The sequence below is a fragment of the Macaca thibetana genome, chromosome 3 (assembly GCF_024542745.1).
Source record: "Macaca thibetana thibetana isolate TM-01 chromosome 3, ASM2454274v1, whole genome shotgun sequence".
Classification (NCBI taxonomy): Eukaryota; Metazoa; Chordata; class Mammalia; order Primates; family Cercopithecidae; genus Macaca; species Macaca thibetana.
In genome coordinates this window covers 26,793,999-26,813,657 of record NC_065580.1, presented here as the reverse complement: position 1 = coordinate 26,813,657, position 19,659 = coordinate 26,793,999, and the positions used below count along the sequence as shown (strand labels likewise).

Here is a 19,659-nt window from a genome sequence, read left to right as displayed (position 1 = left end):
GCCCTGGGTCTGGAAAATACCCAGGTATATTTACCAAGCTGCTTGGCCCTGAGCTCTATTCCACGTGCCCAGTCTGTCAAGCAGGCCTGGGTTCCTCATGGGCTCTCCCCCGGGACTGGATTTTTGCTCCCTGCCTACCTTGGCCTCATCTGGTCTGCTGTGCTCAAACCCAGATGGACCATCTAGAATCTCAATACGAGCCCTTGCCTGACTGTAAGCACAGCCAGTGTCTGGAAACTCCTGTCACAAAGTCGTAAAAACAAGAGTCTCTCCATTTAACAAGCACTTACTCTGTGCCAGCCATGGTTCTAAGTTTATTATATGCATATCTCATTCAATTCTTGGAACAAAACTATCTGATATTATTGTCACCTACACAGGACAGTAAAGAATGCTGAATCTTAAGGAGGTTAGGAACTTATCAGAGACTACATTTAGTAAATGAGATTTAAGATGCATGCTCAGTCATTCCAATGGCAACACCTGTGGACTTAATCATCGCACTGTTCCACAAATCTCCACCAAGAACCCACAAGTCCAGTGGAGACCACTGTCAGCCCAGGTGTTAGGGCTTTGAAATGGTCATTTGGGTGGCAGGCCAGTCTCCCCATCTGTGTGGAGCAGCCCTGGAATGGATGAATTCCCTGGCTCTATTCATTCCTGCCTTCCTTTCCAATGTGCCCATAATATGGAGCTCTCAGGGTGCCTCATTGCCAAGCCTAAATGGGTAGTGACCACATTACTCATCTAAGGGGAAATAGCTGAGGACAAGGAGGTGAACAAGGATTCAGAAGGGCCCCTCCAGGGAAGGAGTAATGCTCAGAATCCTGACTCAGTTCTCAGAGGGGCCTGATAACTCATATTATCAGCTCATGCTTTTTTTTTGAAATTTCTCTTTATTTTTTTAGAGACGAAGTCTTGCTATATTGCCCAGGCTGGCCTTGAACTCCTGGCCTTCCAGCAATCCTCCTGCCTCAGCCTCCCGAGCAGCTGGGATTATAGGTGCAAGACACTGCACCTGGCTCCATTTATATTTTCCATCTTTGAAAGTCCTCTTATGTTTTAAGTCCCAGGTTCAGAAATGCTGGCTTTCAGATCAGGCAAGAAATCCTGAATATTCAATGCCTTGTGAAGATCTTCTCCAGATGATTCATGCCACCAAAGAAAGCTGCTTCCCCTCAGCTCCTAGGACCTCTGAGGTAGGCTGGGAGTGGGGAGTTTGGAAGCTGTTATAAGAGCAAGGAATGTAGACAAATGGGAAGCTTTGTGCCCAGCTGCAGGCTCCATCTTGGTAGTCTCTCCTCCCAGGAAAAAAGACTCCACTTTCTACCCCACCTTGGGAATGAGAACATTCCCAAGCCGTGGCAGCCTCAACCAGGGCACAATGGGTCCCAGTGTGGCTAAAGTTGGGAGAACGGGGAGTCCGACACCAACAGAAGATGTCATCGAGCTCTTGGGGAGGGCAGAGCTCCTGTGACTGCTAAGGCATAATGCACAAGCCCCGTGGGTGGCATAATGTGGAATTCATCTCCCCCACAATGCCGAGAGGGTCCAGGCAGAACAATCCAGACTCTGTTAGCAGGGTCCTCCAGAGAGTTCAGGCCACGCTGACGAGGATGAAAAAGAGGAGAGATCTGTCCCTCATGGCTGCTGCTGCCACTCAGAGCTAATGCATACATATTCATGGGCTGGAGGGACAGCTCCAGGGAATGACCCATCCTCCACAGAGGCCACAGGGCAGAGGTACGGTGGTGCTGCACCACACTTGGGGTGGGCTGTGTATTGTGGGATGGAGCACTCCAGGCAGTGAATTAGAGGACTGCAGGAAATACCCTTAAATACATGGATGTCCAAGGTGAAACCCCTTCCTTTGCCTGCTGCAGATATATGACTGCTGGCCTGAGCTCAAGGACTCCATACAAACTTACTTCCTTCTCAGCTCAGTTTGAGAACCAAGCCCAGGTTTTCGACTTCCTACTCAGCATCACAAACCTGCACCATATCTGTTCTTCTCGGGCGGGCTCCGCGGCACTTGCTGGAGTTTCCACAAAGAGTTGTATGTACACACAAACGTTCAGGCCGTGCCCTACCTCATCGTATCTCACCACACAGACTCTGTTTTCTGGGTCCTGACCATGGTGTTCCCTTAACTAGGCTCTTCTGGCAATAAATCCTTGCCTCCCACAGGCTTCTGGGGGCCAGGAAGGTGACTCTGGTATGAGATCACATTTTGTATAGGGAAATCTGGACCCACAATTTGGACATCTGTATGACGTTTCTTCAAAAGAAAGCAAATGTTGGCCCTGAACATATACACATGATTTTGAAGTTAGTGGATTTGTTCTAGAGTCTCCAATATTTTGATATTTTAAATGTTTCTTTCCTGTTTCAGAACACCAAGCCTCAGTCCCCAGGCAGCAAAACTGAAAAGATACACACTGTGCCAAATAAATCAAATCACCTCTCTGCAGCTGGCCTCCTAAGGTTTGTACTGAGCCACAGGCTAGTATTTAGCTGTAAGACAAACGTCTAGCAGAGCCCAAAGAGCCTTACCTGCCTCTCTGACATGATGTAGAGTTGCTCGTGGTCCTTGGAGAAGGCCATATCCCGGAGGACTGGGCCAGGATCCACCACCTGCACCGTCTCATACTGGAGAGCATTGCCCCTGGGTCCATCCACCCGAATCTGTGGAGAAGAGGAGGAGAGTCAATGTGAGTTCAGATCCTGCACTGCTCACAGTCAAACTTCAGCCAGAGACCCTGTCAACAGCCGAGGGAGAGGGCATGAGTTCTGTCTCTACAGTGCTCACAGGCTAAAGCCAAGGAGTGGAGTGACATAAGCTCACCAAGGGCCTCAGGATGGGAGTGGCAGAGAGGGAAGCCAGGGACCAGGCTGGGCTTCACCAAAAATCCAGTCTTGATCTCCCTGGTTCCCTCTGCCTCAGGCTCAAGCATTTGATGCCTTTCTTGCTGGTCTTTGGAGAAAAAGATGAGGCTCTGAGGCTTGGAGGAACAACATGTTATTGAAGCTGCCTCAGATCAGAGTGTCACCCTGCATTGGAAAGGCAATATTATTTGCTGCATTTGTTAGCAGAAAAACATGTCAGTGTAAGGAAGGGAACTGCTACCCAGATGTCATTGCTGTACCTTGAAGGGGAACCAGGCAGGGGGCCAACCCCAAAGGTTTCACACTAAGGGTCTCTTTTTGGCATTGAAATAGTGGCTTATACTTATAACATTAGGTCCTGAAACCTTCTAGAGATTTTGTTCACGTCCCCAGGGAAGGGGATGAGGGAATTACAGGAAAATGTGCTTCAGGCATGAGTCATCCACAACCTTCTGCAAACACTCAGCTGAGTAGATCTTCCCCAGCCATCCACAAGTCCTTCCTAGAAATGCTGGGACAGCTTAGAGACCATGGAAAGAAGACTTCTGCCCATATGCCCCATGAATGAGAACTAACCTAGAAAAGACATCAGCTTTACAACCCTACATGATGCTCGTCTGGCCTCTGGATGTTGGCCAAGGTCTCTGGAACCATCCTGTGTTTGAGTGCATAGACCCAACGTGACCACTGCACAGTGAGTGCTAATAACACCACTCCCATAAATCAGGAACAAATATTATTGAGAGTGTGGTTAGGCGAGAGCTAGGGGATCATCATACTTCCCCACCACACACAGGACTGTAAGATACACATAGTATAATTTTAGAGATTTCAACAATAAAGCTAAGGAAGAAGAATATACTCCAAATATTCCCATTAGGCACTCTTATTTTTAATTTTTAATGTGTAATTTTTAACCTCTCACAAGATCAAGGAGAATAAAAGAGGCATTCTGAGGAACTAAATTACAGGAAGAACACCACATTAATGACAACTGACCACACCAGGTCCCCCAGAAGGCTCCCCCCTTTCATTTCTCTTGAGTCCATGAACTCTAATATCAGGTTATTTTGTGGTTTATTTGCTTGATTTTAGGTTTGTTCTGGACTCTGATTTTTAAAATTTCCTTTTAAGCATTATTTTAAGCTTCGTGGACATCAGGTACTGGGAGATGGTTTTGCACATAATTCTCTATTGGTGTAATCCTCTCAATCCCGTGGGTTTAATGTTCATTCATCACGGCTCATGTGCCCCTCCAGCATCCATTCCACCCTCTCCCACCTTTTGGGTGGGATTGAACCCACTCCCTGCTTCCCAGGTTGTCCATGATGAGCACAAACAAACCAGCTCGATCTTACTCTCTGCCACAGTGATTAAGAGAAAATAGGCTCAAGCCAATCAACGTGAATCAGAGCAAAGCAGGGACTCATGGTAGAGAGAAGAGACTGTATTTCCTAACTCTCAAAGGGATAAAATGAACTTGGAGCTCAAAGATCTGTGGGCAGCCCTCTCCTAACAAGGAAGGGAGCTGGAACCAGGGCAGGTCAAGCACAGAGACGGGAAAAAATTGGTCTTTGGTGACATTGCTGAGCCACTGAATCAAAGTAACCCCAAAGCCTGCCTGACATTGGGACTTTCTAGTTACTCCAGATATTTTCTTTATGTTAAAGTAATATAAAGGTTTTTTTTTTTTTTTTTTTTTTTTTTTTTTTTTTTTTTTTTTTTTTTGCAACATCCAAAGTCCTAACGGATGCACTGATAATAGATGAGAAAAATGATACCCAGGTACATTAAACAACTGGCCTGTGCGATAAAATCTGGGGAGAGAATTAGAATTCAGTTTGACTCTGGAAGTCCATGTTTTTCCTACCACCAGTTACATGAGAGTCCTTGCTTCCAGAGGGTTTCCCGTGTGTCTCCCAGTGGCGGCCACCTAAAGGCAGGGGGCTGAGGTCAGGGTCTGTCTCTAGTCTCTACAATTGCTGAGACTTTCTCTAGTCATTCTTGATTTTGGTGCTCAAACACTTGAGCTTGACAAATATTTATTCTAAAAAAGAATGAATAAATAAATGTAGTTCAGATTCCTCTTTGCTAATTTCCCATTAAGCCCATGAAAACAACAGTTAAAGGAGTCATGGTTAGTGTTTAAAATGGAAATGCCTCTGATTCCCAGAGCCCTCCTTCTTCTGTGCCCATCCCCAAGCCACCAGATGTCCACGCTGGCCAGGTCCTTTCCTAATCTGGATGAAACAGGAGTTTGTGCAAAACCAATTGGGATTACCACCCAAGTCTGACCGCGCAATGATGGCCTTGGCCCCTGGCCCAGCCAAGCTTCATCCCCAGCTGGGAGATGCCCCTGGAGCAGAAGCAGAGAATGATACTGAATGCCCTGGCTGGTCTCCAGCCCCCTCAGGCCACCGTCGGCCAGAGCAGGGTCCCCGGGGGAGTGCTGGCGGAACTAAGCCTCATCCAGTGCCCCTTGGCCTGATCCCCAAATGAAATTACATTCAGTGCCTGAGCAGTCTCCTTTATCTTTCGACTCCAACTTCCCTGCTCCTGAGGATGAGGGGTTTGCTGGGTGTGGCTGGACATCAAAGGAAACCAGATGACATGGGGGAGGGACAGAGGGGTGGACGAGGAAGCAGCAATTGGACAAGTTTCCATAGGCCTGGCCTTCTGCAAGGAGGCTGGATGCAGCTAAGGCCCCACCCTCTGCACTCTGCCAGTGGGAAATATCTAATTGGAAAGGTTCCTTCTCTCTTTTCCCACCTCACCCTCCAACAACTTTTCAGAAAACCAAAGAAAAGCATTATTTATTCATCTGTTGAAAAAATTCACACAGGACATGGATAAATGAATTTATGGTGGAATTTACTGAATGTTTGATGGGCAATCCAAAAATTTAGGTAGAATGGACCAGCTGCTGGCTCTTGGACCCTTAACACAGACAAATAGAACAAAAGCTGCTATTTATTGAGTGGCCACTATGGGTCTGGGACAATGGTAGGCATTTTACATATATTTATTTTCTTATTTAAATCTCAGAACTCAGTAAAGTAAGCATTAATATTGTCCCCATTTACAGGTGTGGCACAAAAAATGTTAAATAACTTGATTAAGGTCACACATCTGGCGGATGGCACAGGCTGCACCCATACCAGGGTCTGATTGATTCCAGTGGTTATGCTTCTATGAGTTCACACACTACACCAAAGGCTCACACTGAACCCGGCACTACTGTTTATGTAAACCTGCATTCCTTCAAGATGTCAAAGGAGTTGGTTTTAAACAAGCATCACCCCAGGGGTGCTGGAGGAGCCATGTCTTTATCTACTGCAGTTTTTCTGGGAGAGAAACCTGCATATGAATGAAGATGCTATTGTAAATTTTCTAAATAATGATCCCTTATATTTTTGCTTTATACTTTGCAAAGCATTCTTAAATAACACTGTCTCAGCTGATGGTTGTAAAATTTTTATGATGTTGATTGCCAGAATAATCATTCTCATCTTCCTGATGAAGCAACTGAGATGGAGGCTGTTCTGTGACTTGCCCCAAGTTCCATGATAAACCAATGGCATATAAGACTAGAATCCAGGTCTCCTGATTCCTAGCTCAGTGCTTGTCTCTTAGCTATTTAGATTTTCCAGAAGCTTTTGACAAGGTTCCACATGAAAAGGTATTTAAAAATAATGAGTCTCCGTGGGACTTCGGGCAGTTTGGCCATGGAGAGAGAGAACTGACTCAGAGACAGGAAAAGACAGGTTTGTGCATGGAGAAGTAACTAGTGTTATGACTAATCTCATTTAATATTTTTTATAAATGGCCTGGAGGAGGCAGCAGGAAAATGTACAAATGATTGTAAACTCTTTGGGACAGCAAGAAGTCCGACAACAAAGGTGAACTACAAAAAAAATGGTCCACCCTCTGCAGGGCTGACAGTTGCCACGTGGGCAAATAGCCCTGGGACCATGAGTCTCCCAAGGAAGAGGTCATGCCTGCTGTACTCAGCGCAATCCCTGATACGTGGTTGGTGCTTAGTAAGTAATTACTGAATAAATGTAAAACAACCACAGTCTCTAATATCTGAGCTGCTAGTTATAATCGAGGTAAGAGTCAGGATTGAGGAAGGGATCAAAGCCACCATTTACTACTCCCAATACTCAGGCAGCCAAAAGGCCAACAAAATGATAGGTAGCATTTAAGTAAGATTTCATAGAAAAACAGACTAGCAGAGCCAACATCTTAGTCAAGTTCACCTGAACATACGAGATCACATTCAATTCACCCTTCATAAGGTAGGAACACAATCCAGATGCCTGCAACTCAAGAACAGCCTAGGAAAGACAACCCAAGCCAGAAAGAAATAGTTGAGATGAAAGGAGACACACTGACCAGTGGCCACGGTTCAGTCATCAATGCAGAGGCCACCCCAACACTTATAACATGACAGCTTGAACAAATTAGATTTTTTTGTTTGTTTGTTTTTGTTTTCAGACAAATTCTTGCTCTTGTTGCCTAGGCTGGAGTGCAATGGTACGATCTCAGCTCACTGTAACCTCTGCCTCCTGGGTTCCAGCAACTCTCCTGCCTCAGCCTCCTGAGTAGCTGGGATTACAGTCACCTACCCCCACGCCCGGCTAATTTTTGTATTTTTAGTAGAGACGGGGTTTCGCCGTATTTGCCAGGCTGGTCTCAAACTCCTGACCTCGTAATCTGCCTACCTCAGCCTCCCAAAGTGCTGGGATTACAGACGTGAGCCAGCAGGCCCAGCCTAGATTTCTTATTTTACATAGTATATATACTTGTGGATCACCTATAATAATGAGAAAGGATGAAAACAGAAGTTGATTTTTTTTTTTTTTTTTTTTGGTAGAAAATGTAAAGAAACTGGCCGGACACTGTGGCTCAAGCCTGTAATCCCAACACTTTGGGAGGCCAAGGTGGGCGGATCACGAAATCAAGAGATTGAGACCACCCGGGCCAATATGGTGAAACCTCGTCTCTACTAAAAACACAAAAATTAGCTGGGCGTGGTGGCGGGCACCTATAGTCCCAGCTACTCAGGAGGCTGAGGCAGGAAAATCACTTAAACCAGGGAGGTGGAGGTTGCAGTCAGCTGAGATGGCGCCACTGCACTCCAGCCTGGTGACAGAGCGAGACTCTGTCTCAAAAAAGAAAATGTAAAGAAAACAATCACGGATCACAAAGGCACATTGGGTGTTTGGAAGATGTTAACCTCTGAGGATGACACCAAGGAGGAAACCACACCCTGATCCTGTGTGTCCCTTGACAGAACGACACATCCCACACCCACCATGCGTCTGTTGAATGCCCATTGTTCCAGGGCCTCTCCTTCTGGAGAGGAGAGGTGGTAAGTGCCAGCCCTGCCTTCCAGGAGGCCTGTCTCCTGGAGGGCTCAGATTTCACACAAATAATGTCCAGTGGCAAATGTTATGGCAGAGGGGTGTTCAAAGGCCTCTCTTTGTTCTTCTCAGGAGATCTGGCCAACTAGAGTTTAACCAGGGATGATGAGCCCAGCTCCAGGTGAGGCTAGTGGGCAGGCAGCGTCATGACCTAGAACTACCAATATGGTGCTGCCAGTGATGAGAGCTTGACTAATACAGCACATAACAGGTAACATGAGATTTACTCAAAGCCACCTTAGGGGACGAAATCTTTTACATTAGCAGGAAGACTGATCTGAAGTAGCAAAATTAGCAGGACTAATAGATTTCATAAAGACATAACATACTGACAGGAGGGTTAGAGTAAAAATTGGAAAAAGGGTGTCCAAGGGGAAGAATTTGATCATCTTTCTGCAGCATCATCTTGAGGAGAGAGAGAGAGACTAGAGCAGATCAGAGAACCACTGTGTCCTCTGTGGTAGGGAGGGGTGCCCCTGCAGGCCTTGCCTCAGCCCCAGTAGAATGTTCCAGAACAGCACTAGACAATGGAAGATAGTATAAGCCACAAATGTGGGTCACATATGTCATTCAGAATTTTCTAGTAGTGGCCAAATTTTAAAAAACAGGTAAAATTCCCAGCACTTTGGGAGGCCGAGGCGGGCGGATCACGAGGTCAGGAGATCGAGACCATCCTGGCTAACATGGTGAAACCCCTTCTCTACCAAAAATACAAAAATTAGCCGGGCGTAGTGGCAGGTGCCTGTAGTCCCTGCTACTTGGGAGGCTGAGGCAGGAGAATGGTGTGAACCCGGAAGGCGGAGCTTGCAGTGAGCAGAGATCGCGCCACTGCACTCCAGCCTGGGCGACAGAGCAAGACTCTGTCTCAAAACAACAACGACAACAACAACAACAACAACAAAAAACAGGTAAAATTAAGTTTCATATGTTTAATCTGACCCAATATAAACCAAATATGATCATGTTAGCATGTCTACAAGTATTAAAATTATTAAAATTATTATTGAGATATTTTACCTGCTTTTCCTCATACTAACTAAACCTTTGCCTCCTGAGGTGCATGTTACACTTACAGCACAGCTCAGTTTGGAGCAGCCATGTTTCAGGTGCTTCCTATGTGGCCAGAGGCTACCATATTGGACAGCACAATTCTAGACTATTCTCTTCCCTGTGTTTTGATTCTGCAGTCACCAAGTGACCTTGCTAATAATTTGGTTTGGTGACTATCCCCCTGGAGGCATGCTCCATTGAGATTTTGCAACCATCCCCAACCCCACCCGACCCTCTCTTTCCCCGTCCTCTGCTGCAATCCCTTTGTGTCTCCCAGGCACCTTTGAGCTACAGCACAGTGCAGTGTGCCCCACTGCCCTTACTTTCTGGGCATTCTTGGACCGTATGCTCCAACAAGCTATATGGTCCCCATCAAGTCAGAATGCTGCTGCATGGGCCTCATTCTAATCCAGGCTCATTTGATGCACCCATGCCTTCTCTTCCCACACTCTGGGCACACCTCCTGTGCAGCAGGATCCCTGGTACCCCTGCTCGTGGGAGGGAACAAACCAGTCAGCCAGAATCATTGCTATGGGAGGGGATTCTTGGGGACTCTTACCTGCACCAAGAAATACTGCCCTGGGAGAGAGTGGTGATGAGCGGGACACCCAGACGGTGGTGGGCATCTGGGACTGGGGGCAGCAACTGACTACCAATTGCATAGATGCATTTCAACATTAACAACCGGCGAGGCCACAAGAGCACTTAAGGACTGAGCATCATCTCGCCTGTGCCACACAGAAACCTCCACTACAGCGTTCAATGTGCACTGCACTACTCCATAGTACATGCACCTTACCAAGAACACACACACACACACACACACACACACACACACACACACCCTCTACTCTGGGTATCCAGGCATCCACATCCCCAGCCTGGGATCTTCCAAGGCAGCCAGACCCTTTCCTCCAGCCCCGCTGGCTCCCTGCCGATCCATCAGCAGGCACTGCCACCTATCTCCATCCCTGGCACGGTGAGTCTCCGCACTGCCAGACAGACTGCTATTGAAACATCAGCAGCATGGCCTCCGCAAAGGTCAGCCATCCAGGGAGCTCCTGGCAGCTGCTTGTTTGTTTACTGGAACATTATCTGGGCCGGGCTGTTTATTTACATCCATTGAAGGATTGAACAATAAATATAGTCTCCCAGTAGCAGGCAGATGCTTGCACTAGAGCGTTCTGGCTGCCGTCTTGCTTGGACTAATCTCCCTAATGAGCAAACAGTGCTATTCATCTCTAAAGATGCACGCCACCTCTGCACTCTCCCTTTCCTCTATCCCTTCACACCCTCCCCAAACTTCCTAGTGGAGGTCTACACCTTTGAGATTTGGGAGCTGGACCCAGGTATAAGAATGCAAGGGTGGGGTCTTATCCAGCAAGCAGGGAAATAGAGCTGGAACTGTAGATAGAGAGGGGAACAGAGCAAACCTAGAGGCATATGTCCCAGGGCCAATCTTAATTCCCCACCTAGACCCTCAAACCTCCAACACAGAGGCACGTGGCAAACCAGCTGGTGGTCAGGATGGAAGGAGGTCACGCCTTGCTCACAGGGCCAGAGGTGGAGGGCTTACGGAGAGGCGCCCCATATTCCAGCCATGCCAGAGCCAGAGTTAGGCCTTGAACTGCCCAGAATTGGAAGGAGATCCCTTGCAACAAAATGCAAACCAGTCAGTTTGCACAAGGGAGACCTCATCAGGGCAGGCAGGGATAGGTGAGGAGCTGAAGGAGGGAAGAAAGGGGGCCAGGTTTGCCTCCTCTCAGAAGCCTTGAGCACATGACTTCAGCTCTCCTAGCTGTCCTGGGTCTCTCTCCTGGCTCTGACCTGGCTCCCAAGGAGGCAAAAATAGCAACAAAGATCCTTGGCAAGCAATAAGTGACCAGGATCCGTATCTCTGGCACACAACAGCGGTATGATGTCTCTCAGGAGGGAGCAAACTGTGAGCCATTTGGATCATAGATATGCAGTCTACTCAGTTGCACCCACAGGTTCTAAATGATGTAGCCCTCGTCACTGTCACTCGGCACCTGAAAGGAAGAATTAGCACAACAAAGAGTGCCAGAATCAGGCACAGGGTAGGTACTCATTGTTGAATGAATGAATGAATGGCCTGAGAAGCTGATTCTGGGTCTGAGTTGCCACAGCTGGAACCAGGAGACACACATGCACACTCACAGACATGTGCGCACACACATGTATACACATGTACACCCTCTGGCTCTGAAGATGGGGCCACATCTCAGCTCAAACACAATCTCTAGAAACTTCCCTTTCTAATTCTGTGAAAAGGGAGAGAGGGCAGGTGATACAACTGTGTCTGGGACAAAGAGGAGCTGGGAAGGTTGCAGCAGGCTGGCAGGAAGATAGACGAGAATATGGGCATGAGGTCTGAGTATGTTGGCAACTGGCTGGTTGTGGGTTAAACGTCTTCAGAAAGGGGCCCTTCCTTGTGGAAGAGCTGCCTAGTTTGCAGGCTGGTGGACTGGAGGATTTCTCAGTTCCCATCAGACTCTGATGGGCTGCAAGTCCATCTCCTCACCAGAGGAGCTCCCTCACACCCCAGGCCCTCACTGCCAATATCCCTACAACCCCACACCAAGGGCATCGGAGAATAAGACTGCAGTCATAGAAGCACCTCGCATCTTCCCCAGGGCTTTTGCTTTTTAAAATTATTCCCTGTAATCCCAGCACTTTGGGAGGCCGAGACGGGCGGATCACGAGGTCAGGAGATCGAGACCATCCTGGCTAACACAGTGAAAACCCGTCTCTACTAAAAAATACAAAAAACTAGCCGGGCGAGGTGGCGGGCGCCTGTAGTCCCAGCTACTCGGGAGGCTGAGGCAGGAGAATGGCGTAAACCCAGGAGGCGGAGCTTGCAGTGAGCTTAGATCTGGCCACTGCACTCCAGCCTGGGCGGCAGAGCGAGACTCCGTCTCAAAAAAAAAAAAAAAAAAAAAAAAAAAAAAATTATTCCCTTCTGCTTCTCCCCTGGATTTCCAATCCCCTCTCCCCATTCTGCTTTTGCTTTTTTTCACAGCACTTGTTCCCTTCTGACATACTGCGTCCTGCATTTATTATGATGGTTATTGTTTACGCCCTTGCTAGACCATGAACACCACGGGAGCAGAAATCTTTATCAAGGGATGTATCTCAGACCCTTGAACCGTGCCACAGAGTAGGTGCTCAATAACCATTTGTTGAATAAATGCATGAATGAAAACACTCAAAGTAATCATCTTCGTGTTTCTTCAGCCTCATGGTGTAGATTTCCCCTATTTTACAGTGAGGGAACCAGTTAGGGGCTTTCCCTCACTGTAACTGGGAGATTCTACAGCAAAAGTGAAGCAGAAACTGCCCAGCCAGGCCCACGTGGCCGGTAGGTGCCCTGTTTCACCAGCAGGGTGGACTGTTTGACGCCACATCTGTGCCTTCCTGCCTTTAGTCTCAGGGCTTGGAAGGTGGGTGTAAACCCTGCTTCTGTGTTCATGCTGCTTAAGCTGCCCCAGAATAGCTCCATGAGGCACTTTGTTTTGATTTCCTGATTCCAGCCAGGAGAAAGAGGATGCAAAGGGAACTGCAAGAGTGTAAACAGTAATTAATTAGACAGGCAGCGTGTGTGCACGAATCCCGTGCCATGTTACCAAACACTGCCGGGACAATCGGTCCCTTTGGGTCTCCCATTACACACATTCTCAGAGCCAAATAATGATTTCTATGCTGCCATTAGGAACGCCTTGCCCTGCGATGTCCAAACCAAAAAGAAACCAGGGATAATGTCCTCCAAACCTTCCCCATCTGTTTGAGTGGTGACACAAAGAACAAGCTATGACTCCAGAAGAGAAAGATGCTGAAGAAATAAAAAGGGAAATCAATAGGACTGATGTAAATAACACACCAGGAAAAGGTTCAAACGAGCATATTTCACATGTGGAATATTTTGAAACAGCTTCATTGATTGCACTGTTCCCAGAGACACCAGAGAGCACTGTGTGCTAAAGTTACAGGTTTGAAACCTTGGTAGGTCAGCCACCCCGTGACCCCAGAGCCACCACTTCTTTGGATAGCCTGCACCCTAAAATCTTGGTTGGCCATTTCCCGTGTGCCTCTGGTTAGAAAGGAGCCTGGGCAACTCCCACCCCTAGGAAAACAAGTTTCCATGAATAGATAGTTATTCACCACCTGCCATGTACCCCACACCATGCCATGCACTTTACACGCATCAGCTCCTTCTGACACCTGGCAGATGGACCATGCTCATCTATGTTGCAAAAGACCAGAGTACCTGAGCTGGGGTACACCAGCAGCACAGGAGTGGTGCAAACAGCATGACTCCCAACTCTGACACTTAGGAACTATGCAGCCTCAGGCAATCTACTAAAGTTTCCTATCACTTTCCTCATATGAAAAACAGAAATAATAACAATACCTCATTGTTACCATTATTGGGCAAGTATGATAATGTCTCAAGCATGGATAATACTTAGCAGAGTGAGGGAGCTTTGATAAATATTAGCAATGATTAACGTGCAATGATTATTATTCAAATGAAGGGATCTCTATGATTTTCATCCAAGCTCACAGAGAGCATGACCCTGATATAAAGAGGTTAGAAGGTTTCTATATGTGCAGTAGATAAAGAGGCTGGAAGATGTGGCCTGCAGACTGGACTCCCAACATCTGACAAGTTCACCTAAGGGCAGGAGAGACAGAAGAGGACCCACAGCTTAGCTCTGGGCTGTCTGAAGTCAATAGAGGGCAAGAAACCAGGACTAAAGAGTCTGTGCTCTTTAGGATGAATTGTACTGATTGACATTCCACCATCGTGGACCCAGAGACCTTCTCATGGCTGCCCTGAAGCTACAGGAATTGTCCAGGAAATGCTGAGGCTGCTTTAACTCAGGAGAGACTCAGACAGCCAATGACTTTATGGAGGAAGAGGAAAGCAGTTTCATGCCTATGGTTTGACCAAGCTCAGGAGGGGGAGTGGAGAACCACAGCCCAGCCTCGCTGAGAGATGCGGCATCTCTGAGGACCCAGGGAAGATGCAAGGCAGAGGAGGGGCTGGAAAGATGCTGGGGAGAAGCAGGGCCAGTCTCCAAAAGCAGAGTCAGTGGCCCTGCATGGTATCAGGCACAGAGAGGGAGGCCAGAACCAGGACCACCAGCTCCTCATCCACACGCCTCTATTGCCTCATCCTACAGCTTGGACGAGCCATATTCACCTTGGCCCCTCCACATGCAGAGGTTCCCTCCTCTCCTCTGTGGCCACACACCTGTTGCAATGACAAAGGGGTTGATTCCTAAGACAATGAGGACTAGGAACAGGTGCACAAGGATGTTGGGGCTGGCACAATCCATGTTCCTCTCCTGCTGGAAATCTGGCCTCCTCCGGAGTGGGATCCAGCAGGTGCTTAGTGCAGCTATAACAGAACCAGGAGAAAACCGCTGTCCAGCTGGAGGCCCAAAGAAAACAGAAGTAGAGAGAAGCCGGGGAATCCAGGGACTCCTGTGTGAGCTGCTACGGCACCTCCAGGAGTCGTCCAGGTCCTAACTCAGAGGAAGGGCGCTACTATCACAGAGCTCAGCACAGAGCAGAGACTCAATAAGTCAACCGCGCTAGCAAACGGGGCCTTCATTGCAGCCTCAGATGCAGCTTCACCTCCCTCTCCCTTCACATCCCAGATTTACCAGCTGTCACCATCACCCCAGAGCAGCTCCCCTATAAGCTAAGGCCTCCTCTTGGCTCTTTCCCAATTTCAGGAACATGCCTCATCTTCCTCCTCATCAGGTCAACAACTGCTGGACACTGACCACCCAGGACATGGTGGGCGCAGTCCCCAGTCATCCCTCTTGCCCTTCTTTGCAGAGCTAGATACTTTTCTGTTTCCCCCAGAACTCAGTTCAGTTCTCCACCTACAGTCCTGTTCATACCATTTCGTCCCCTCTTCCCTTTCCTTCCATTGACTCTCTGCTTCCTTTCAGCCAGGCCACGCCCATCAGTCCCTCTGGACCTGCCCCTGGTCACTCCTCTGAGGGCTTTTTCCGTAACACCTGCCCACTCCGATTGCCCTCTCACCTCATGTGCAGCCTCGGTTCTAGGTGCAGGCACTTAGGGTGTGGAAGCCTATTCCTAACATTCCTTTCACGTTTTGAGCATGTTTTGTTTCAGCCGTGAGTGTGTCAACATCTTGAGGGCAGGTCAGTGATATAGAGATTAAGCCTGGGGCTGTGCAGGCAACCAAGCTCCCCTGATTCTGTCTATTATGGATGTTGCAACCTCAGGCAGGACTTTTCAGACCTCAGCTGAAATACTGGTCTCAGAATTCAGAGCTTAGAGCTGCCATGAGGATCTCATCAGGTGAATTCTGAAATGCTCTCAGTGCAGCACCTGATACATGCTCTCAACATATGGACGTGCCTGTGAATTGTGGCTAGTTAATATGTAGCTGTGCCCAGTAAGCCAATATGAAGATGAAGAGGAGATAATGTGATGGTGATGATGGTGCAGCAGAGCACAGCTTCCCCTAGCAAGGCTCCCTGGTAGCTCTGGGAACACCAGTTGCTTAATAGATGTTTAGCAAATTAACAAATGAACACACGAGTCCCATTAACATTGGAAAGAGATCAGAAGGGTCCCAGCAACCTCAGAGACTATCTTCCAAACTTGCATTTCTTTGATGTTCTGTCCTTATAGGACCACCAAGCCTCTTTCTAGCACTAAGGGCATCTGCAGCAGCCAGCCCTATATGGCCCCCATCATCATGCTGTCTACAGGAAGCTCCATGGGTCTGTTGCTCAGCCCCCAAGCACTGTTTTGCAATTTCCTTGACAAATAAATAACCCAGGGAGTGTCAGACAAGTGCATATTACCTCAACATCTGCTCTCCCTTCTGGGCTCTGCTCTAGGTTCTTCGCCTGCAGCCTCATCAAGCTATTGGGGCACCAGCCCTTTCAAGGGACACTGAGGCTGCCATCCAAGGACAGCCGTGTGTGTGAGAGAGGCTAAGAACAGCCCATGTTCACCTATTACAAGGGGCAGAGGTACAGCTTCCTAGAAGGCAGAGGACACAACTTCAACAAGGCTGGGGCATCTCCCTCCATCCACTCCTCATCCCCTTGGGAAGCACATGCTGGTCAGAGTGGTGCTGCCTGGCTTCTGGCCGAAATGATGGCGTTTCATTTTGCAATGTCAGTGCATTTGCAAAGCCCTAGAACAGGAGGGGATTCCAGATTTGCTCAGTAGGGATCTATACCAGGATTTCAAAGTAGCCCCAGTTCCTGGGCTATCTAGGATAATTATGTGTGTGTGTGTGTGTGTGTGTGTGTGTGTGTGTATTTGTGTGTGTGTCCTAAATGAGGGTTGGAAGGAAGTGAGGGATGCATGTGACATTACCCAAGATCCAGCTCAGGGAAAACTGAGAGTCTCAGAACTCTCCCCAGAGTCTCCCGGTATGATTTGGTGCCTCCCGTGGGCTCCAGCGGCACTTCCTGCACACCTCGCTCATGGCACTTACACGCATTGCTACACTAGGTCATGAGCGTTCACTGTCTTCCCCACTCCCTAGGAGCTTCTTGAGTGCAGGGGCTACATGTTATTCATTTTACCCAAGCTCACTAGCCAATAAGTGGAGCCCCACACTGAAGTTTACATTTTCTGGCTTCAAACCTGTACTCAGCACCAATTCTTCTAAGAGTAGGCACTGTAATGTTCAGTGTCACCAGCAAAAAAAAAAAAACTACTAGAGCTTCTTTGAAGAGTGGGCCTCACTGAGGGCTATCTCACAGATCACCACCCCTTACTGAATCCTTCCCCTCCCCATCCCACACATCTCTCCAGCACAGATACTGCCCACATCTTACTTTTTAAAAACAGCAGCTACTCTGGGAAAGAAACACTTGGAACTATCACAAATGAGGACCCAGGAATTCATGAGGCCTGGGGTGAGGCATGTGAATAGTTTACAGTCAGAAAATCTGTTCCCAAAGAGACTGTGGGGACAGCCTTTCCCGGGCTTAGAATGCTGGAGCTGAGAAGGGCATCCCTGTCTGGGGATGACATCACCAGACAGAGCTGGAATGCACAGATGCAGAAAGCTGGGGGCCCTGGGGCCAGGAGAGAGCTTGGCTGGGAGATCACAAAGGGGCTTTTGACCACCCTCATCCCAGGAAAAACCACAGAGCCCCGGCTTGAAGCCACCCCTGCCCTCCGTTGAGGGGCCTAAAGACATCCTCTTCCAATCAGACGGGTGACCTTTGATCCCAGTGAGGGAGGCACCAGAGCCAAAGTGCCTTGAAGGAAAAAATAATAATAATAAGTGCCTGTATGAGCTACTCCTTCCGCCAGAAGCCTGTGGAGTTAGTTGCAGAGAAATCCATTTTAAAATAAGATATTGGAAAACCATTCTCTCCATCACTGGCCACAGTTATACAATTATTTATGTGGCATCATCAAGGCCCATGTGTTTCACAGCAATTAAACTATTGATCTCCCAGCTCCGAGGCACTGAGCAAAAACCTACAGCCACTGGTTCTGGTCCTCTGGGAGTTGCCTCTCCCCATGTTTCAGATGTGAAAACTGAGTCCAGTGGGGAAGTCACCAAGAACAAGAGGCAGGGGATGGTATATTAATATTAATGATCAATATGCTGATATAATATGCTAATGATATATTGACATACAATAGTAATATATCCATTTATCCATTTGGCCAGCACTTACACTGTCAAAGTGTTAGTTTTTACGTTTGCCCAATAAATTAACAATGTAGTGATTAAAAGCATGGGTTCCAGAGGCCATTAACAAGGGCTCCTACCCAGCTCTGCCAGGACCTAGCTACATGACCTCTGGGAAATGAGTCAATTTCTCTAACCCCTGGTTTCCTCATTTGGAAAATGCAGATAATAACAGTACCTATCACAATCAGCTGACGTGAAGATTTAATGAGTTAGTAAATGAAAAGCATTTAGCATACTGCTCAGCACATAATCAGAGCTAAACTACAGTTAGCACTTATTAACATGGGGGGTCCATGGCTACTCACTGACCATGACACACCTCTGGCAACTCATGTTGCACAGCTATGTCATTGGCAAAAGAGAGAGGGAAGGCTTACTCTCCTGTGAATCTCTGCACTGAGATTGGAGGGGCACTGCATTCTTTTTTGATGGTCTTGAGACAGGAGCTGGGCCTGGACCTCTGTCTGAAGCTGCCATCTGGATGCACATGGGGGTGGTCCTGAGCTCCAACCTCCCTCTCTGCCTACCTCACTGTACCTATGTCCCCCCATCACTTTTCCTCAAGCCTAGAGTCAATATTAAGCTAGTAACGGTTACACAAAGCCTTCTTTATGAAATGCATTTAAAGTAATATTATTTAATGTGTTTCAAGGACATGTTAAGGGATAAAATGTATTGGATGGTGGGAGTCTGAGACTGGTTTGGAAATAATTCTCCTTCCTGAACCTTTTTGCTATAGGAAGTTGCATGTGCCTGGAACATACTCTCTTATATTGCATGGTGTGGACAGGGAGAGACTAGAAGTAGGGTGGCAGTAAAGGAATGTGACACTTATCTTGGTCTAGCCAAAAGGCAGTTGGAATAGAGGGTAAGGATAGAGGGAGAAAGAGATGGGGCTTGAAGAATGAGGGACAACTCTGCATTTCACACCTGGGTGGCCCAGGGAATGGCGGGCCCAAGGAGCAAGTTGAAGGGAATGCCGTGTGGGTGGAAAGAAGTGCGGGTCTGAGATCTGTTGAATGTCACTGGTGGGAGTGTGGCCGATGGGCTGTCTGATTGTTTTTGGACATTCAGGACTGGTGCTTTGGCAGAAAGTCATTGCTTAGGACAATTGAGTCACTGTCATTTTATAGGTGGATTGTAAAATCATGATATCAAATCATTTCCCAGAGCCAGAATTTAGATGACCACCATGGCAGGCTGGCCCTCCTACCCTGTCTCTGAGGGTCACGTCAGACACATTCCGTAGATTACAGAATACAGATTGGAAAAGTGCCAGGGAAAGGGAAGAACACAAATTACTTTTTCCTACTTGCCTTCACGTTGCCCCCAGACACTACAGAGGGCTCGCTCAGTTGAGAAATAGAATGTTCTCCCACTTCCCGTCCCAGCAGCTGAAACAGGCTCCATGCACGACCCAACATAAACTTACAAATGAATAGGCAGTCATTTTGAGGAGCACAGGAAAGACACACCGATTTAATTACCTTCTCTGCACCATCACCAGGATCCTTCAATTTTAGTATCTGAGGAACTTTTCTTTGGGTTAAACAGTTTCAC

The 19,659-nt window shown here is 47.7% G+C and overlaps 3 protein-coding genes across 3 annotated transcripts in view; 1 reads left to right on the top strand and 2 right to left on the bottom strand.

Annotated features, from left to right (window-relative positions):
- PLXNA4 (plexin A4) overlaps positions 1–19,659 on the bottom strand; it is a 450,027-nt gene that overhangs the window by 172,802 nt on the left and 257,566 nt on the right. Inside the window, exon 4 of the mRNA XM_050782490.1 lies at positions 2,554–2,685. Coding sequence (XP_050638447.1) covers positions 2,554–2,685 — 132 coding nt within the window. The remainder of the gene's footprint in view (positions 1–2,553; positions 2,686–19,659) is intronic.
- Positions 1–19,659, bottom strand: part of PODXL (podocalyxin like) — a 1,065,326-nt gene that overhangs the window by 797,696 nt on the left and 247,971 nt on the right. The window lies entirely within an intron of this gene.
- The window catches only part of LOC126950803 (basic proline-rich protein-like), a gene marked incomplete at its 3' end in the record, with an annotated part of 538,772 nt that overhangs the window by 273,995 nt on the left and 245,118 nt on the right, over positions 1–19,659 (top strand). The gene's annotated exons all lie outside the window — the stretch shown is intronic.